This window comes from Hibiscus syriacus, unplaced genomic scaffold (assembly GCF_006381635.1).
Source record: "Hibiscus syriacus cultivar Baekdansim isolate YM2019G1 unplaced genomic scaffold, ASM638163v2 tig00110926_pilon, whole genome shotgun sequence".
Taxonomy (NCBI): domain Eukaryota; kingdom Viridiplantae; phylum Streptophyta; class Magnoliopsida; order Malvales; family Malvaceae; genus Hibiscus; species Hibiscus syriacus.
The window spans coordinates 449,958-466,955 of NW_024062913.1; the positions used below are offsets into that span (position 1 = coordinate 449,958).

General features: G+C 35.6%; 2 protein-coding genes and 2 pseudogenes across 2 annotated transcripts; 2 read left to right on the plus strand and 2 right to left on the minus strand.

Annotated features, from left to right (window-relative positions):
* The first annotated feature begins 857 nt into the window (after positions 1-857).
* Positions 858-2,456, plus strand: LOC120146457 (anthocyanidin 3-O-glucosyltransferase 6-like). The gene has a single exon (XM_039160004.1). The coding sequence runs from the start codon at positions 907-909 to the stop codon at positions 2,359-2,361; it is 1,455 nt and encodes a 484-aa protein (XP_039015935.1). The 5' UTR covers positions 858-906; the 3' UTR covers positions 2,362-2,456.
* Positions 2,457-3,409: 953 nt separating this feature from the next.
* Positions 3,410-4,913, plus strand: LOC120146464 (anthocyanidin 3-O-glucosyltransferase 2-like). Its single transcript, XM_039160009.1, has one exon. The coding sequence runs from the start codon at positions 3,462-3,464 to the stop codon at positions 4,896-4,898; it is 1,437 nt and encodes a 478-aa protein (XP_039015940.1). The 5' UTR covers positions 3,410-3,461; the 3' UTR covers positions 4,899-4,913.
* Positions 4,914-5,217: 304 nt separating this feature from the next.
* On the minus strand, positions 5,218-8,964 carry LOC120146445 (annotated as a pseudogene).
* Positions 8,965-10,627: 1,663 nt separating this feature from the next.
* On the minus strand, positions 10,628-16,790 carry LOC120146446 (annotated as a pseudogene).
* Between the last annotated feature and the right edge of the window lie 208 nt (positions 16,791-16,998).

Consider the following 16,998-nt stretch of genomic DNA (forward strand, 5'->3'; position numbering starts at 1 on the left):
TTGAGTTGAAATCAAGTTTCAATTATTGATTTTGAGTCGAACTTAAAAAATTTAAACTTACATAATTTTAAATAGAATGAAACTAAATTTTAAAATCAAATCCAATTCGATAATACTTAAATTCAATTTAACTTCCCATCTCTTGCACATGGATACCCTACCAACGGCAGAGTTCAAAACGATCACGTCAGCCACCTGAAGGATTCTTTTATAAATTTTAGGCAATCAGCAAACCTCAACACTGTTTCTCTTTTAGTTTGTCTTCTTTCTCTCCATTTTGCAATCTGTGTGGCGTGTTTTGCTATTGCTTATCGTTCTCAATATATATATATATATATATATATATATATATATATATATATATATATATATATATATATATATATTAAAATTAACTTTGAAATACAAAATACTTTATAAAGGCGTTTAGACAATCTTATCTCGTGTCTAAGCCACCAAGTACAATGATAAAGTTTTGCCTTTCAATCAAATTGCAATCCCATCTAGAAGCCTTTTTAATTAAATTAATCTAACCAATATCTATCACACATAAATTAACCAAATTTAAAATATTTGAGAGAAAAAACGTAATGTTACAGACTAAATTTGTGAGGAAAAATAGTTTGGTGACCCAATGAAATAGTTTACCCATCCCATGATTTTATACAGAATGATTTGATATACGACTATAGCAAAACGAATCCAATAAAGTAACGCCATTATACTGATTACTGAGTAACGACTATGAGAGATCCCAAGGCTGCCCACAACCCAGCAATACAATCACATCATAATCACTCTATTTACTGACACCCAGCTTTATTAATAACCTCGAAGGAACAACACCAAAACCGAATTCCCAACGCTGTTGCTCCTTTCGGCATATAACTTTCCTTTTCCGTTCCGATGACGAAGAAAGCGGAGCTGGTGTTCATTCCGATGCCTGGAATGGGCCATTTGGTATCCACAGTTCAATTGGCTAAGCTTTTAGTGGATCTTAATTCCAACCTCTCCATTACCGTCCTCACCAGCAAATCACCCTACGACGGTAAAGTCTCTGCCTACGTTGACTCTCTCACCGCCGCCGCCAGCACAACCAGCCGCATCAAATTCATCAACCTCCCTCATCCTGACCCGGACGCCGATATTTTCAAGTTTATGAGTAGTTTAGTTCAAACCCAGTTACCACTTGTGAAAGAGGCCGTCACCAACATAGTTGAGCTCTCCAACTCAGTTCCCGAATCACCTCGACTTGCCGGTTTCGTTCTCGATATGTTCTTGACTGCTTTTGCAGAGTTGGCTAACGAGTTCGGCGTTCCTAGCTATGCATTTTACACCTCGGGTGCTGCTTTTCTTGGCTTCCAGTTCTACACTCAAGTTCTTAACGATGAGCAAAACGTTGATTTCGTCGAGTTAAAAGACCCGGACACTGAGTTCATCATTCAATCGTATATCAACCCGGTTTCCATTAAACTATTTCCAACTGAAATGTTCAGTCCTGCTAGTATTACCTTCCTCCTCAACATGGCGAGAGGACTAAGAGAGATGAAGGGCATAATGGTAAATACATTTTCAGAGCTCGAATCTCATGCGGTTGAGACTCTTTCTAACGGTAAGCTTCAACAAATTCCACCCGTTTATCCAGTGGGACCGATATTGGATCTTACGGGCTCAAGTCAGGTCCATGATAATTATGATACAATCATGCAATGGCTCGACGAACAACCTGGGTCATCGGTCGTGTTCCTCTGTTTCGGGAGCAAGGGAAGCTTCAGTGTGGATCAAGTTATAGAGATCGCCAACGCGCTACAGCAAAGTAGACACCGGTTCTTGTGGTCTCTACGACGACCGGGGGAGCAAGTAAAAGGCAAGAAGGGAAGCCCGACTGATTACGAGAACGTGGAAGAGGTGTTGCCGGAAGGGTTCTTAGATCGGATGGCTGGGATTGGTATGGTCATCGGTTGGGCACCACAAGTGGCCATCTTGGGCCATCCGGCGATCGGAGGGTTCGTTTCGCATTGTGGGTGGAATTCGACGTTGGAGAGTATATGGTTAGGAGTGCCGATGGCCGCATGGCCACTTTACGCAGAGCAACGTACGAATGCATTCTTACTGGTGGAGGAGTTAGGATTGGCGGTAGAGATTAAAATGGATTACAAAAACTATGGCGATGAGGTTGAAATTGTGAAGGCCGACAAGATAGAGAATGGAATAAGAAGGTTGATGGAGCAGGACAGTGACGTTCGAAAGAGGATGAAAGAGATGAGTGATAAGAGTAGAAAGGCCTTAACAAACAGTGGATCTTCACACTCCACATTATATCGTTTTATCGATGATATTATAAATAATATACATAAATAATTAGGGCAAAGTACATTAAATGATCCATAGTCCTCAAATATTAGAAGTTATAAAATATAGTTATAAAATATTCACGTGATTATAAAATAATATTTTGTTAAGTTTCTCGACTATTAAAAGTTATAAAATGATCATTCGACTATTAATTATATTTTATACTCGTCTTTTTTCATTAAAAAATTAACGGTATTTTGAGTTGAACGTTAAACTGTTGTTTGTGATATGATAAAATCTTATTCCAAAATATTTTGTTATTTTTAATTTAAAATATTTCTAATAAAAATTTATTGTTATCTGTAATCATTGAGCGACTTCAATGATAAAATGAAGTATTGTTTTATTTTTAAAAATATCAAACAAGAATATGTATATATTTATTATCAAATAAGTAAAATAATCCTAAATTCATGATCATCTCCAACGAAAGCTGCTCTCAATCTGGTGTTGGAGACAGCCTACTATACTATCTCCCTCTTACCTCATTACATACGGAAATAAGAGTCAGCTAATTTATTTTCAACCAAGGTTGCCAACAATGTTTAGACACGGTCACGTTATCAAAGTTAGAGTTCAAAATTATCACGGCAAATTTATTAAATTTTAAATGCCAATGCAAATTTAAAAAGTTGCATGGAAAATCTTACAATAAAGCCAAAGTACTGCCTTCAAAAATCTAAGTCGAGATAAATTTCAGTTTCTAGTGCTTGTTTCATTGCTAGATATATGACGCGAGCTATTATTGTTTCTAAGCCACATAAGTGCAATAAGGATAACGTTTTCCAATACTATAAACTTCTATCAATTAAATTATTCAAATCAAAATGAATTAAGAATGAGTTTGATCAAATCGGAGCCGTTTTACTTAATTTAATGGTATATTATTAAAATTCAATTTTAGTATTTAATTAAATAATCGTTTTAATTAATAATATAAACAATTAGTCAAACAAAATTTAAGTTTTAGGGTGGGTGGCCGCTCTCAATATAGCGTACATCCGCCAGTGACTAGCTTCATTTATGATCTAGAATAAACTATCGGCCAAAACCAAAGCGACGCTGCCATCGATCTATCTTCATCGACTTTCCTTTTCCGTTTCGAGATGATGAAGAAAGCGGAGCTAGTGTTCATCCCAGTGCCTGCAATAGGTCATTTGGTATCCGCAATTCAATTGGCTAAGCTTTTAGTGGATCTCAATTCCAACCTCTCCATCACAGTCCTCGCCATCAAGCCACCCCGCGACGCAAAAGTCTCCGCCTACATCGACTCTCTCGCAGCCGCCACCCGCATCAAATTCGTTGTCCTCCAACAATCTGGCGCAGAAGTTGATGTTTTCAGGTTTTTGGGTTCTTTAGTTCAAACCCACAGACAGCTTGTGAAAGAGGCCGTCACCAGCATAGTTGAGCACTCCAACTCCGTTCCAGACTCACCTCGACTCGCGGGGTTCGTTATCGACGTGTTTTTAACTCCTCTCGTAACCTTGGCTAACGAGTTCGGCGTTCCTAGCTACGCGTTTTACACTGCGGGTGCTGGTTTTCTTGGCTTCCAATTCTACACTCAAGCTCTTCACGATGAACAAAACGTTGATTTCGTCGAGTTAAAAGACTCGGACACTGAGTTCACCATTCCATCATATGTCAACCCGGTTTCCATTAGATTATTTCCGTCCGTAATGTTAAATCCTCAAGCAGTTACCATCTTCCTTAACATGGCGAAAGGGTTACGAGCGGTGAAGGGTATAATGGTAAATACATTTTCCGAGTTTGAGACCCATGCGCTTGATTACCTTACTAATGGTAAGCTTCAAATTCCACCCGTTTACCCGGTGGGACCCATATTGAATCTCGAAGGCTTAAGCAGAGTCCATCAGAATTATGATACAATCATGCAATGGCTCAACGAACAACCTCGTTCATCGGTAGTGTTCCTCTGCTTCGGAAGCATGGGAAGCTTCAGTGTGGCTCAAGTGAAAGAGATCGCCAACGCACTGGAGCAGAGTGGGCACCGATTCTTGTGGTCTTTACGGCGACCGGCGGAGCAAGTAAAGGGTATTAATGGATGTCCGTTGGATTACGAAAACGTGGAGGAGGTGTTGCCGGAAGGGTTCTTAAACCGGACGATTGAGATTGGTAAGATCATCGGTTGGGCACCACAAGTGGCCATCTTAAGTCACCCCGCAATAGGAGGATTTGTGTCGCACTGTGGCTGGAATTCTATATTAGAGAGCATATGGTTTGACGTGCCTATGGCAGCATGGCCGCTTTACGCGGAGCAGCAGTTGAATGCATCGATGTTGGTGAAAGAGTATGAATTAGCGGTGGAGATTAAGATGGACTATAAGAACGATGACGATGAGGTTTCAATCGTAGAGGCAGAGACGATAGAGAAAGGAATTAGACTGTTGATGGAGCATGACGGTGTCGTTCGACGGAGAATGAAGGAAATGAGTGGTAAGTGTAGGAAGGCTTTAATGAAAGGTGGATCTTCACATTCCATGTTACATCGTTTTATCGATAATGTGGTGGACAATATGCCATGAAATAGCTGGTTTAGTGTGATTACGTTTTAAATTTAAATTCGATACATTCATTTTGCATTTTTTTGAGAAAGAAATTTGTGTAGTTTTATAAGGTAACTGTATAACCACGACTACTGGATTTGCCTATAAGAAAAGAGACGGATGTATCAAAATCTAAATCCAAATGCATTAAAGAACCAACAGCCAGTACTCGTTTATGAACTAAAAAGATAAAAACCAAAAACAAAGATAAGACAATGCTGAACCACCCGGAGAAGTAAACGCATCTAAATATAGCTTAAGTTCTACAAGTGATTTTAGCACTGTGCATATAAAATACTATGAAACTTACATGCCCTATACGTGAGATGGAAAGAAGTACAATCCCTTGCATCTTACCAACGTACATGATAAGAACAGAGAAGATCCGGGGCCAAAAATTTTCGCCGACAGAAACACGGATCCGAACCACAGGGAGATGAGTATTGTTGCCCGACACACAGCATGGATAAACGAAGTACAAAAGACAGCTTTCTGCTCCAAGCCTGGCTCCATTTTGGCTATAACATCAACATATCATACATTCCAAAACTACTAGAACGTTATGGCACGCCCATAGTTAACTGGAACAGGCAACCATGCAGAAGCAAATTCATTTCTTTCCTCTCTCATTTTTCTCATCATAATATCAGTTGTTGTCGTCGTAGTATTCATCGTTGTCTTCATAATAATAATCGTCATCATCATCATAATAATATTCTGCATCTTCATCACCTTTGCCATTTTGCAGCAGTTAACCCCCTTTACCGCTCTTAGATTCGATCTCCGATAGCAGTGCCCCGAAAAACACCCAGAGTTCCAAGTGACGCAACATAACCACATTCCTGATACTGTCTGTTCTATATGCGCATGCACAAGTCATTACTTTATGTTAGGTAATTAAATTCACTCACCATTTTGTGGCAAACTTCTTTAAACATCTCAAGAAATCCGGCAACCCATCGGTCAGCATTTTCCACCCACTCATTACGGTGCATAGCAACAATTTGTATCTGAAAGTATCGCCATGCATTAAATTTCTGATAAGGTGAGGAAACTAGCATTCAAAATTCAGCCAAACAGTACGTGAACACTTACATGTGACAATTTGTTACTAGAACAGCTAATCTCACCATATCCACAAAATTAATGATCCTTCTGAGGGCATGAATCCAGGGGATGGAGGGATTGGAGTTTGAAGCCTAACTACATATTCCTAGTTCAGATGTATGTCATATATTTTTGGTAATCTTGAAAGTCCATAGGCTTGACAAAACGGTAACCTTCTCCACCACAAAATCATGGTAAAATACAAGATTTAAATTCAGACTAATCTGATCAAGCAATGGAAGTGAAGAAACTAGAACCGAACTAAAGAACATAACCCACTATATGCCATGCTGTGAAGGCACTTGATCTCGTATACTGATTTTATAGCTGTAATCTCCAACCAGACAGTCTAGTCACCTAAATCTGACTTCTGTAGCCAGCATGATGGTGCAACATACATTTTTTTGGGTGTTTGTAACTATGTGTGCATATGTGTCCGCGGGTTTATTAAATCATTCATCAATTTTTGGAAGCCAAGGAAAGGTTGAGAGAAAACAAAATAATAGGCAGTTAAGTTGGGAAGCACCACGGCATGGTGGCAAAGAGAGGAAAGGAGATGGATTACAAGTATATAATGTATGGATGATCTGAAGGGTCATAATGCTCTTTAAATTACATAAACATTGTAAGGAATCTGCACAGTTTTTCATTGAATGAAACTGTAAAAGGCTAGATGAAAGCTTGAATAAAGTCTATATTAAATTACATAACCAGGGAGGCACTTCAATCTACATACTGAACTTACAAGGAGCAAAATGCGTTCGAGGACAACTTCTAATGTACTGCTAAAAAGTAAGCTGAATAAAAGACACAATGAAACCCTTCAAGCTAACCATTCTCAATTCTTCAATAATATTGAGAAGAAAAAAACACTGATTCTCAATTTGAGTACAAGAAATATCCTGGATATAGTTCCTCAAAAATTTTACTTAAATAAATTCATGAAGTTTAGACTTTTACCAAGCACATAACATACATCCACATAAACAAAATTTGCATGACAATAACAATGAAAAGTTGACAACACTATAACCAAAGCTAATTTCTCTACTCTATGGTTATTTCTGTAAGAAATGTTTATAACTTCAAGTACCATATTGTTCATGCACAAGCATGAAAAATCTCAGGCAGATTTAAAGAGAATACGTGATAAAATTTGAGACAAAAAGACTTCAAGTACATTCATCACTCTCCGATAAGTTAAAAATTGAGCAATCTTACCTTCCAATAACATACTAGATTCCAATCATACAGCCAAAAAAGGGAACGATCATTAAACTAGATCAACAGCACATGAGAGTGAACATACCTTTTCTCCCACTTTTTCTTCTTGTTCCTTAACCTTTTCTTGTAGTTTCTTCAGTCTCATATTCACTCTCAATCTCTTTTCCTGTTGACATTAGTTGGCAAATCAACAACGGAGCAGTAATTACTCAAACAAGACACTCAGGACAGAGATCTTACCTTCACATAGCTAACTCCAAGATCGAGTATCCACGGTCCAAGTTCCGAAGCACATACTGGTTATAATCTTTAACAATTCTCATAATGATATCTAATGTGGAAATCCCCTCAGTTCGTTGGGTCTCCTTGAACTTGCCAGTAGCTTTAACCTGAAAACAGGAGGTTGCTTAATATAATACAAAAATTTAAAGAACCAAATATAACAACTGCACAGGAGATCGTCTCAATAAACTTACAAACTCATACACATCGTTCGCAGCTCCACAAACAATTTATATGCTTATTTTCTTAACATTGAAGCATTCAACATGAATAAATTAATGTCAAAACAAGAATTGTATGTTCTTACGGAAGCGCATCATGAGCCACATAGTCAATGTTGTGTTTATCTAGAAATTCTTGATCGATCACCCACGGGGTATCAGGAATTACTTCATCAACCCACCAGTAACAAAATGAACAACAAAGTCCTTGAATGAAGTTCTTGATAGGAACATAGTTAAATCACATTTTTATAAACAAACAATGAAAAATCTAATCATAAAAGATGACAACCGATTTACTTTAATTCTTCAAAGAAATTAAAAAGTTGAAGTAAATAAATAATTAAGGATTCATTTGATGGCAGCCTTTGCTACTTGAAATTTACTTCCTCAAAAGCAATAATCAATTAAAAGAGAACAAATGACACAATATCATTTCTAACATAATTATTCTGTAGAAAAGTAAAATTTTGCCTTATCCAAAATTTTACAGTTTTGGGTTCTTCAAATTTACTGTTGTCTTTTGCATCCAAAGGCGTGTTTTGCTTTGAACTCTGAAAAGCAAAACTCAAGCATCGCAAGCAACAGGCGAGGTCTACCCCAAATGAAGCATCCTGAGTGGTTTTCTTTTCATATACACCATATTTTCAGTAAAATAAATAGAAGTGGCTAAGAGCTGAGAGTTATAGAAAGGAATATACTTGCAATGGCGAAGGGATTCATAACGTTCTAAATCGGTCATAACTGTTTTGCCGTTGTACGTATGGGTTGTCTCATCATTGCAACATCCAACCAGAAAATACGTATTGGGAAACCTAAAATTTCAACAACAGAAAAAATAAAAAATATAATCAGGAAAATTTTGAAAAAAGATCATTCAGTAGACGCGTAAGCAAATTCAAGTAACAAGATTATAAATCAGAAATACCTCACAAATAAACAAAATTCATAAACATGAGATGATTTAAGAAAAGTTACACATATAAGAGAAGAAGAAAAAAACCCAAATACGAAGGTTTTGAAAGAAACACATGAATTTGTGAATTTGTGAATTTGTGAGTTTGTAAACACGGAGGGGTGATCCGGATCGTGGTTGGTGCTATTGTTACCGTTGTTCGCAGTAGAGGACTCGTTGTTCATGGCGGAGATTCAATTATTAAGAAGGAAGAAAATTGGAAATTGACTGTTTCGTTATGTGTTCCGCCTTATGACAATAATAATAATTCTAGTAATTTATTATTTTTATTTTTATTACGGCTTCGCATCGTACGCTTCTATTGTATTTGTTTTATTTTTTGGGTTAATTTATGCGTGTATTTTGTCCATTTTTATCACTGATTTTTTTTTTAAAAAAATTATGATTATTTTAACATAAAATATATTTCTTTAAATAAAATAAAATAAAATATTTTAAAATTAAATTAATAATAAAATATATTTAATAAGTTAATATAAAATTATTTTTAATTTGGTATATATAAAATATTATGAATTTAAGTATTTATATACTAAGATTCAAAATATATGTACAACATGTTATCTACTTTAGACTAAGCAATGGACTTGACTTAATGGTTGGATACATGTTAGTTTCCTAAGTGACCAAGGTTTGAATCTTTTTTGCCCCAATTTGCTCTCATTTGTTTTCTTTTAATAAGAGGGTGACACATGTAACTCTTTAATCGGTGGAAATAAATATATTAAATTAAAATAAATTTAGTTCTCCAACCGAATGGTGACACATGGCATGACATGTGGTATTATTCGATTAAAAGATTTAATTTATTTTAATTTATTAAAATTATGACTAAACTGAGAGAATATGTAAATAACATGAAATATATGTGTGGTTATATAAAAAATATTTAACTGCTATTAACGACAACTAACTTTGGGTGACCACATCTTAATTAAATAAAATTGAAAGTGATTATATCTTATGTTTTTTAAAATTAGTAACAAAAAGTAGACAAAACACAAACATAAATAATCATCCGTGTAGTTAACCCTTTATTTTTATAATCACATGTTTTTTTATTTGTGAATTAAATTTAAAATTATAAATATTTGAATCCAAATCTCATGTAACTAAATTAATTCGTAATTACTTTTAATCAATATTTTTATTATATCCATATTATATATATCAAAAAGACTTATACCGATATATATATATATATTGAAAAGATTCGAATCCCAATCATCAAGGAAGAAAATTTTCTTAACCATTATAATCACTCAAAAGAGTCTACATAATTTTGTTATAACAAAATTCGAATGTCTTATACTATTAATTATCCATTATTATAACCATACTGTATAATTTATATATATATATACTTTTAACTTGTAATTTAATTTTAATTTGTCTAATTTTTTAATAGTATTTGTCCAATTAAATTGGTGCGATTTGAGAATGGAAATATCATATGTAACAATTGTGTCTATCACAATCAGTTAACAATTTATAAAGAGATGTTGGATGTAGTCACAAGTTACATTGCACTCTTAAGAGAAAAATTGTTATTTTAGTAACTCCAAGAATAGTTTAGGTTTGAATTTGAAAGAATGCTTTTAAAAAGAAGTTAGGTTCCAAACAAAACATCAGCTTTAAATTGAATTGACCAAGATGCAGGCACCAAGAGAACTACAGTGCATGGTTTAATGAGAATGAATGCTTGATGAAATCAATGAAATAGCCAAAGCTTTAACAATGGACAAGTACAGGTATTCTACCCCCTATTCTTGTTTCGAACAACCAAACTTATTGGATCAAAATCTAAGAACAGTAAATATAAACTGAGAAACTCGCACTAAGATTCAATATGAAGACTTGAGGGGGGGATCATTGACTGGACAACCTTCCAGGAGCAGTCATTCAATATTAGCGATGACAGCATCAACAGCTTCCTGTGTAGTGAAATCTCCCCTGAGATCTTTGGTCAGGTACTTACCCTCCAGGATCACATTTTTCACGGCATTCTCGAGTCGATCGGAGAATGAAGGAAATTGGAGGTGCCTCAACATCATAGCGGAGGAGAGTAGCAAAGCCACCGGATTTACCGTCTTATGCTCCACCATCTTTTCTTTTCCCACATTTCCCGCTGAAGCACCTTGCTCGAAAACGGCATGTTCAGCTCCCACATTGCCTATAACAAGCAAAATATTTTATAAGAACTTATTTGTTAGTATGAACAAAACACAGTAGTCAATGATTGGTACCTCCAGGCATGACACCAGTACCTCCGGCAATGCCGGCCGATGTATTTGGAACATGATTTCCATAAAGATTGGGAGTTACCTTAAGATACAGAAGAAGAGACGGTAATCAGAAAGCATTTTTCAGTACTAATACGAAGTGGTTTTGGCATACCATGATATCAAATTGTTCAGGTTTTGAAACAAGTTGCATGCAACAATTGTCAAGGATGATTTCATTATACTCGATTGTCGGATATTTGGTCGCAACTCGACGGAAGGACTCCAGAAACAACCCATCGGCGAGTTTCATGATGTTGACCTTATGAACCGAAGTCACCTTTCTTCGATCGTTCAGATAAGCGTATTCAAAAGGATATTTTGCAATCCGTTCTGAACAAAACTTGGTTATCACCTACATAAAAAAAAACAAGTAAAAATTACCCAATAAACAAAACATTATTGGGTTGGCAATCCAGAATCAACCCATCGGCGAGTTTCATGATGTTCTTCTTATGAAATAAACAACAATTCACATTAGAACCTTAACGCTCTCGAAAACGACGGGCACGACCTCGTATTCGAGACCCGAGTATTCTCCTACGGTGTTCTCCCTGATTACCACGATATCCACGTTTTCATGTCGGGTTGGCAATCCTGGTTTCATACCATTTTTTAGGTAAAATAATTAAATATTAATTTTAAAAACGATTATGAATTTAATTTGTAAAATTAGTGATTTGGAAATTATTTTGGATTAAATTGGATGTGAGTCGCCATCGACCTTTGGGTTAGGTAGGTCGAATACCCAAAAACGTCTTTTTAAAACAAATTTAAGAAAAATTGTTTTTTAGAAAAAAGTGGTGTTTAAACGAGTTATGAAGTCGGTTACGTGTGGGGAAGTGTAAGCACCCCCACAACGTCCAAAAATTGGTACTGAATCGCTTACACGTTGTCGTAAATGGTGAAAATTTTGAATTCGCATCAATAATTAAAATGTGATCCCTTTATTAAAGTTAATTTAATTTGCTTCGAATTAATAACTTAAAGAAAATTCTTTGATTAGATAAGAAATCTCAAAATTCGCAATCCTCCGTTGGGAAAGCTATTTCGATTACTTTTTATCCGTAAAAGAAGATTCTATCTTCGAATATATAAAAACGCAAATCGAATAATAATAAAAATGAATATTGACATTTGCATGAAATAAAATAAATTAATCAGAACGCATTGAATCATTCACATTAAAATATTTAATTAATAAATAAAATAGATTTATTTCAAGTCCCAATTCGTTCGAACATCGTATCGGATTGTATCACTTCGATCAAGTGATACTTTCCATGCTCGTTCTACAAATACATGTTCTTGAAATTACTCAAATATCATATCATTAAATAAGGAAATAATATGGGAATAAATACAATCATAAATGAAAAAAATAAAATAATTACAACAAATAATAAAAAATAATTACATTTGTTTAAATACAAATAAATACATAATATGCTAAATCTATGAATTCAAAAGGGATTAAAACAAAACAATAAAAATTTACACATCAAAATGTAAATAGCCAAATAAACATATTAAAAAATTTAAGGGACCAAAATAAAAATAACATAAAATTAAAGGACTAAATTGAAAAAATAGAAAGTTAAAGGACCAAAATAACTAAAAATAAAGTTAAAGAACTAAATAGCAAATACATACATTTAAAGGAATAAACCACAAATATAAATAAACCAGATCCAAAATCAACATACAATAAATAATATAGGTACCAGAAATGAAAATATCCCAAAAGTAATGTTTATGGACTAAAATAAAATAAACTACAAACATGAAGGATCAAATAATAATTAAACCATAATATAATAGTATACAACATAGTGACTAAACTGAAATAATTACAAATCTCATGATCAAAGTCAAACATTGACAATAATGACAGAATAAGTCAGAACAGAACTAAGATGCAAATAATGAAACTTTAGTGCTCAAAATTAAATAAATCACAACTTCATTAAATGACTAATAACATGACATTACAAATGTGGGGACCTAAACTGCAATTGTCCCCCGTAAATTAAAACAGACTAGTGATATTATAAAATAGGGGACTAAACATGCTATTACCCCACTATTCGAAAACACGAAAATGATAAGGTGCCAAAACGGCACCGTTTTACGTATGATATAAATACCCTCTCTCTTAAAAACATAGAGCGAAAATGCACTCAAAATTCCTTCCCTCTTCGCCTATGTCTCTGTCATAGAGAGAAAATAGAGGAGTCACAACCGCCACAGTCGGCGGCAATGGCATGAGAATCCTTACCCGAGACACCCTTTGGCTTTTCCCATCATTTCACTTCGAAAACAAGCTTTCTAATACCCAAATAGAAACCTCAACCCCCTATTCGAGCCCTAGATCTGAGAAAGATGAAGTTTTACCTTCCTTCGATGGTGGTTCCTTCTAACTCCAACGAGGAAACAATGATCAAATCTCCCTTTAAAGGTAAGATCTCTCTCTCTCTCTTTTCCTTTTCTCCTTTATTTTTTTATTTTTTTATTTTTCTCTGGTTTTTTGTTCAAGACCCCTCGATACTTATTCTCTATCTTTTTTCTCAAAACCCCGAAAGTTCCCCCGTTCCCCTTTATGTCTTATCCTTTTTCGTTTTTATCTTCTCCCTCTGATGAATTTGTTGTTGATGAATTAGATTGCCTCGGGATATCATAGATTTGTTTTTATTTTTCTACCATCTTACTAATTTGTGATATATTGTCACTGTGGATGGATGGTTGTCACTGTAGGTGATAACACCGGGCGATAAACAATCGGCGGCGGCTCGGGAGTGTTCGGCGCGGCTGACGCACCAGTGAGAGTTGAACGGTAAAGTTCACGCGTGGCTAGGAACTGGCTTCGATTGCTGGAGGCGGCTGGCTTCAGTTAGGGCTGGAAATGGATCGGAGATAGGTCGGGTGGAGCTTCATCCGCCCCATCACCCGCGGTCCAAATCTCCATCCACACCATCCATCACCCACAAAAAAATTCATCCATATCCGCTCCATCCATCATTCGCGGGTGGAGCAGGTGGAGCGGATGAGAAATGGATGATACTATGAACAAAACCTATTTTTACATCTTAAGCTCAAATTCTTCTAACATTCATAGAAACCAAACATTGATATTCAAACATTCATAGAAACCAAAACATTGATATTCAAACATTCATAGAAACCAAAACATGAACAATAAATTTTCATCAAATTCAAACAAAAACAAAATGGAACACAGTTTATATAGTCTTGTGCACTATGTTTGTGATACATTTTCCAAGTGAATAGATGCATCATGTATAGTCTTGTACACCAAATATAATCTTCAAATCTTCATCAACAAACTATCATTTCTCAAAAGTCCTCTCCATCCTAGTATCAATAGGGATAAACCAATATTAAAAAATTATACATATTTTCATCGAGTGATATGTCGGGTGATGGGTCAAAAAAATTTCATCCATATCCGACTCGAGCCATCACTCGATCCATCCATCACCCGCCAATCATCCGTTTCACAACGGGTTTTCATCCATTTATTTGGGGCGGGTGGGTGAATAATCCACTCACCCATGGATAATTGTCAGCCCTAGCTTCAGTTGATGGCATTTAGGGTTTTAAAACCTTAATTATACTGGGTCGGTTCGGGTCTCGAGTCAGATCCAATCGAGTCGGTGAATGGTCTAGGTTGGGGTGCTTGTTGGGCTACTAGGTGGTTGAGTGATTGGGCCTGGAGTGTTGTTGTTTGGGCTTGTAATATTTTGGGCCTCGATTGACCTACAAAATGTAAATGAAATAACATTAATAATAATAATAATAATAAAATATAATAAATATAATATTTTTGTAGACCCGGACAAAAACGGGTTTCTACACCTGAAAGATTATAGCAATCGACCAATGAAGCGTATAGATCCAATTATCTCCTTAACTGGACATTCAACGATCTCACTCCACCACCTATCGGCGTTCTCAATCCTCCTTTGAGACAGACTTTATTCTTCTTTATCGATTCTATTACTTCTTACGATATCCACTTCATGCTGCCGTGAACTTTGTATTTCTTGAAGGCGTGCATTGCCTCCATTACCTGTTCCATCGCGTTTGTGACCAATGGACCGATTTCGTCGCTTGGGATTAGGGTTATGGATCGTGGGGCTCCGTCTCCAGGCCGGGGCACGTAAGTGACAGCTCGAGTTTGAATTTTTGTTTCAAGAAAGAAACGGATCTACGTGACGGCGACATTCTCAAATGAAGAATTATTGGGATCAAAATTAGGGTTTTGAAAGGTTGATAGAAATATAGAAAAGGGCCATGCGAGAGAAGCGGAAGGTTAGAGAAGAGAAAGCGATAATAATGGGAGGAAATATTACAAATTTAGCCCCTCAACTTTCTTTTCATCCCTAGTTTCATCATAAAATTAAAAAAAAAATTACTCATCGAACTTTCGATTTAATCGTATTGATAAAAACGCAAAATTTTGACGCTCTTGAAAATCATCAACTCGGAAGATGACAGTGTCCTCATCTTCACTTTTCTTCAGATACCATTCCCAAAATCTCAGCCTGAAATTTCTTGAATACTGTAACTATATTAGACCATATGAACATTTGCTTCTCAAAGCTGAGACATATCTCAAAAAAGGTTGCTTATTTTGTGTTTCAAAGTCAGCTTTGGCTTCCATTCCATACAACTCTATTGAGAATGATTTGAACTGCCCAATGAAGTCGGTGAATGTAGCTGCTTTATGCATGGACTTGTCGAAGAGATGCAACACTTTCAGATCGCTCAGTTAGTTAATCTTAACAGCCATTGCAGCAGAGCAGAAACAAGTATTAATGTTCATCCAATCTACTAATATATAGCTGAAATTCACACTAGCAGAACCTGCAGCAGGTATTCACGTATAAAATTCAAAAGTAAAGGGGCATCAAAATAACTTTGATTGTTCATATTTTTCTTTTATCACAACTTTTACACGAAAATAAGAGAACTCGCAATTGATTTCATTATCACAGTTAAACTAGGGTTTTCCTAACTTTGATTTTTTTAAATCTTTTACTGCTGTAGAAAAACGTATGTTGAAATTATACCAAAAAGTAATCGTTTAATATTTTTGTTTGTACTTCTGGGTTGAGTTGGAATATCCATTCCATTATTAAAAAATACAAAACTTTGTAAAAGTACACGGAATAAATGATTGAAAAATGAATCAAATGATCAATAAACAACCAATTGAACAGAAGATCAATTTATGCAAAGAATCAATCGTATAAAACGAACCGATAACATAACGATTCAAGCTATAATCGAGAACCAAAAAAGGGAAGGGAAAAGGTCAAAATTTCAAAACATCTACAGCCGGATCTTAAACCAAAACTTACACAATTTGATCGATTTGGGCAAACAACAAGAACAATTAATAGTTACAAAGGATGTGGCAATGGGGTAAATGGGTTATCCAAAATCCGGGAAGCAAAGAAATCAAGAATTTGGGTCGACATATTTGGCACGGCTGAATTGGCAGCTCGAGCACACGATGCACCAGAACTGCCCAAAATGGAAAATCAGCTTATCTCTATTTCCCTGATACTATGATCACCATTGGCTCTCCCCTACAGAAAGATCATCGATAAGATAAGCAACTACAGACGAGAAAAATGACCAAAGGCAGGATTAACAAAATCCAAATAGGACACATCCTGAAAACTAGAAACTTATGCACACAATTTTGAACATTTCAATTGCCTGTACAGGCCTTCCTTCGAAAAGCAGTCATTGTTAGACCATACTAAGGATCTATTGCACTTTTACTGGCAAAGCCCTCACAATTAGTTCACTGCTGTTATAGGAAACTAATGATTCTATGTCCAATACTATTAAAGCAACTAATAGTTACCCTAACTAATACACTGATGCGGAGTCTGATCCTGGTTCCAGCAAAGCCCAACTCCACTACCTAAAGCTTCCAAATTCAAATATAAGCA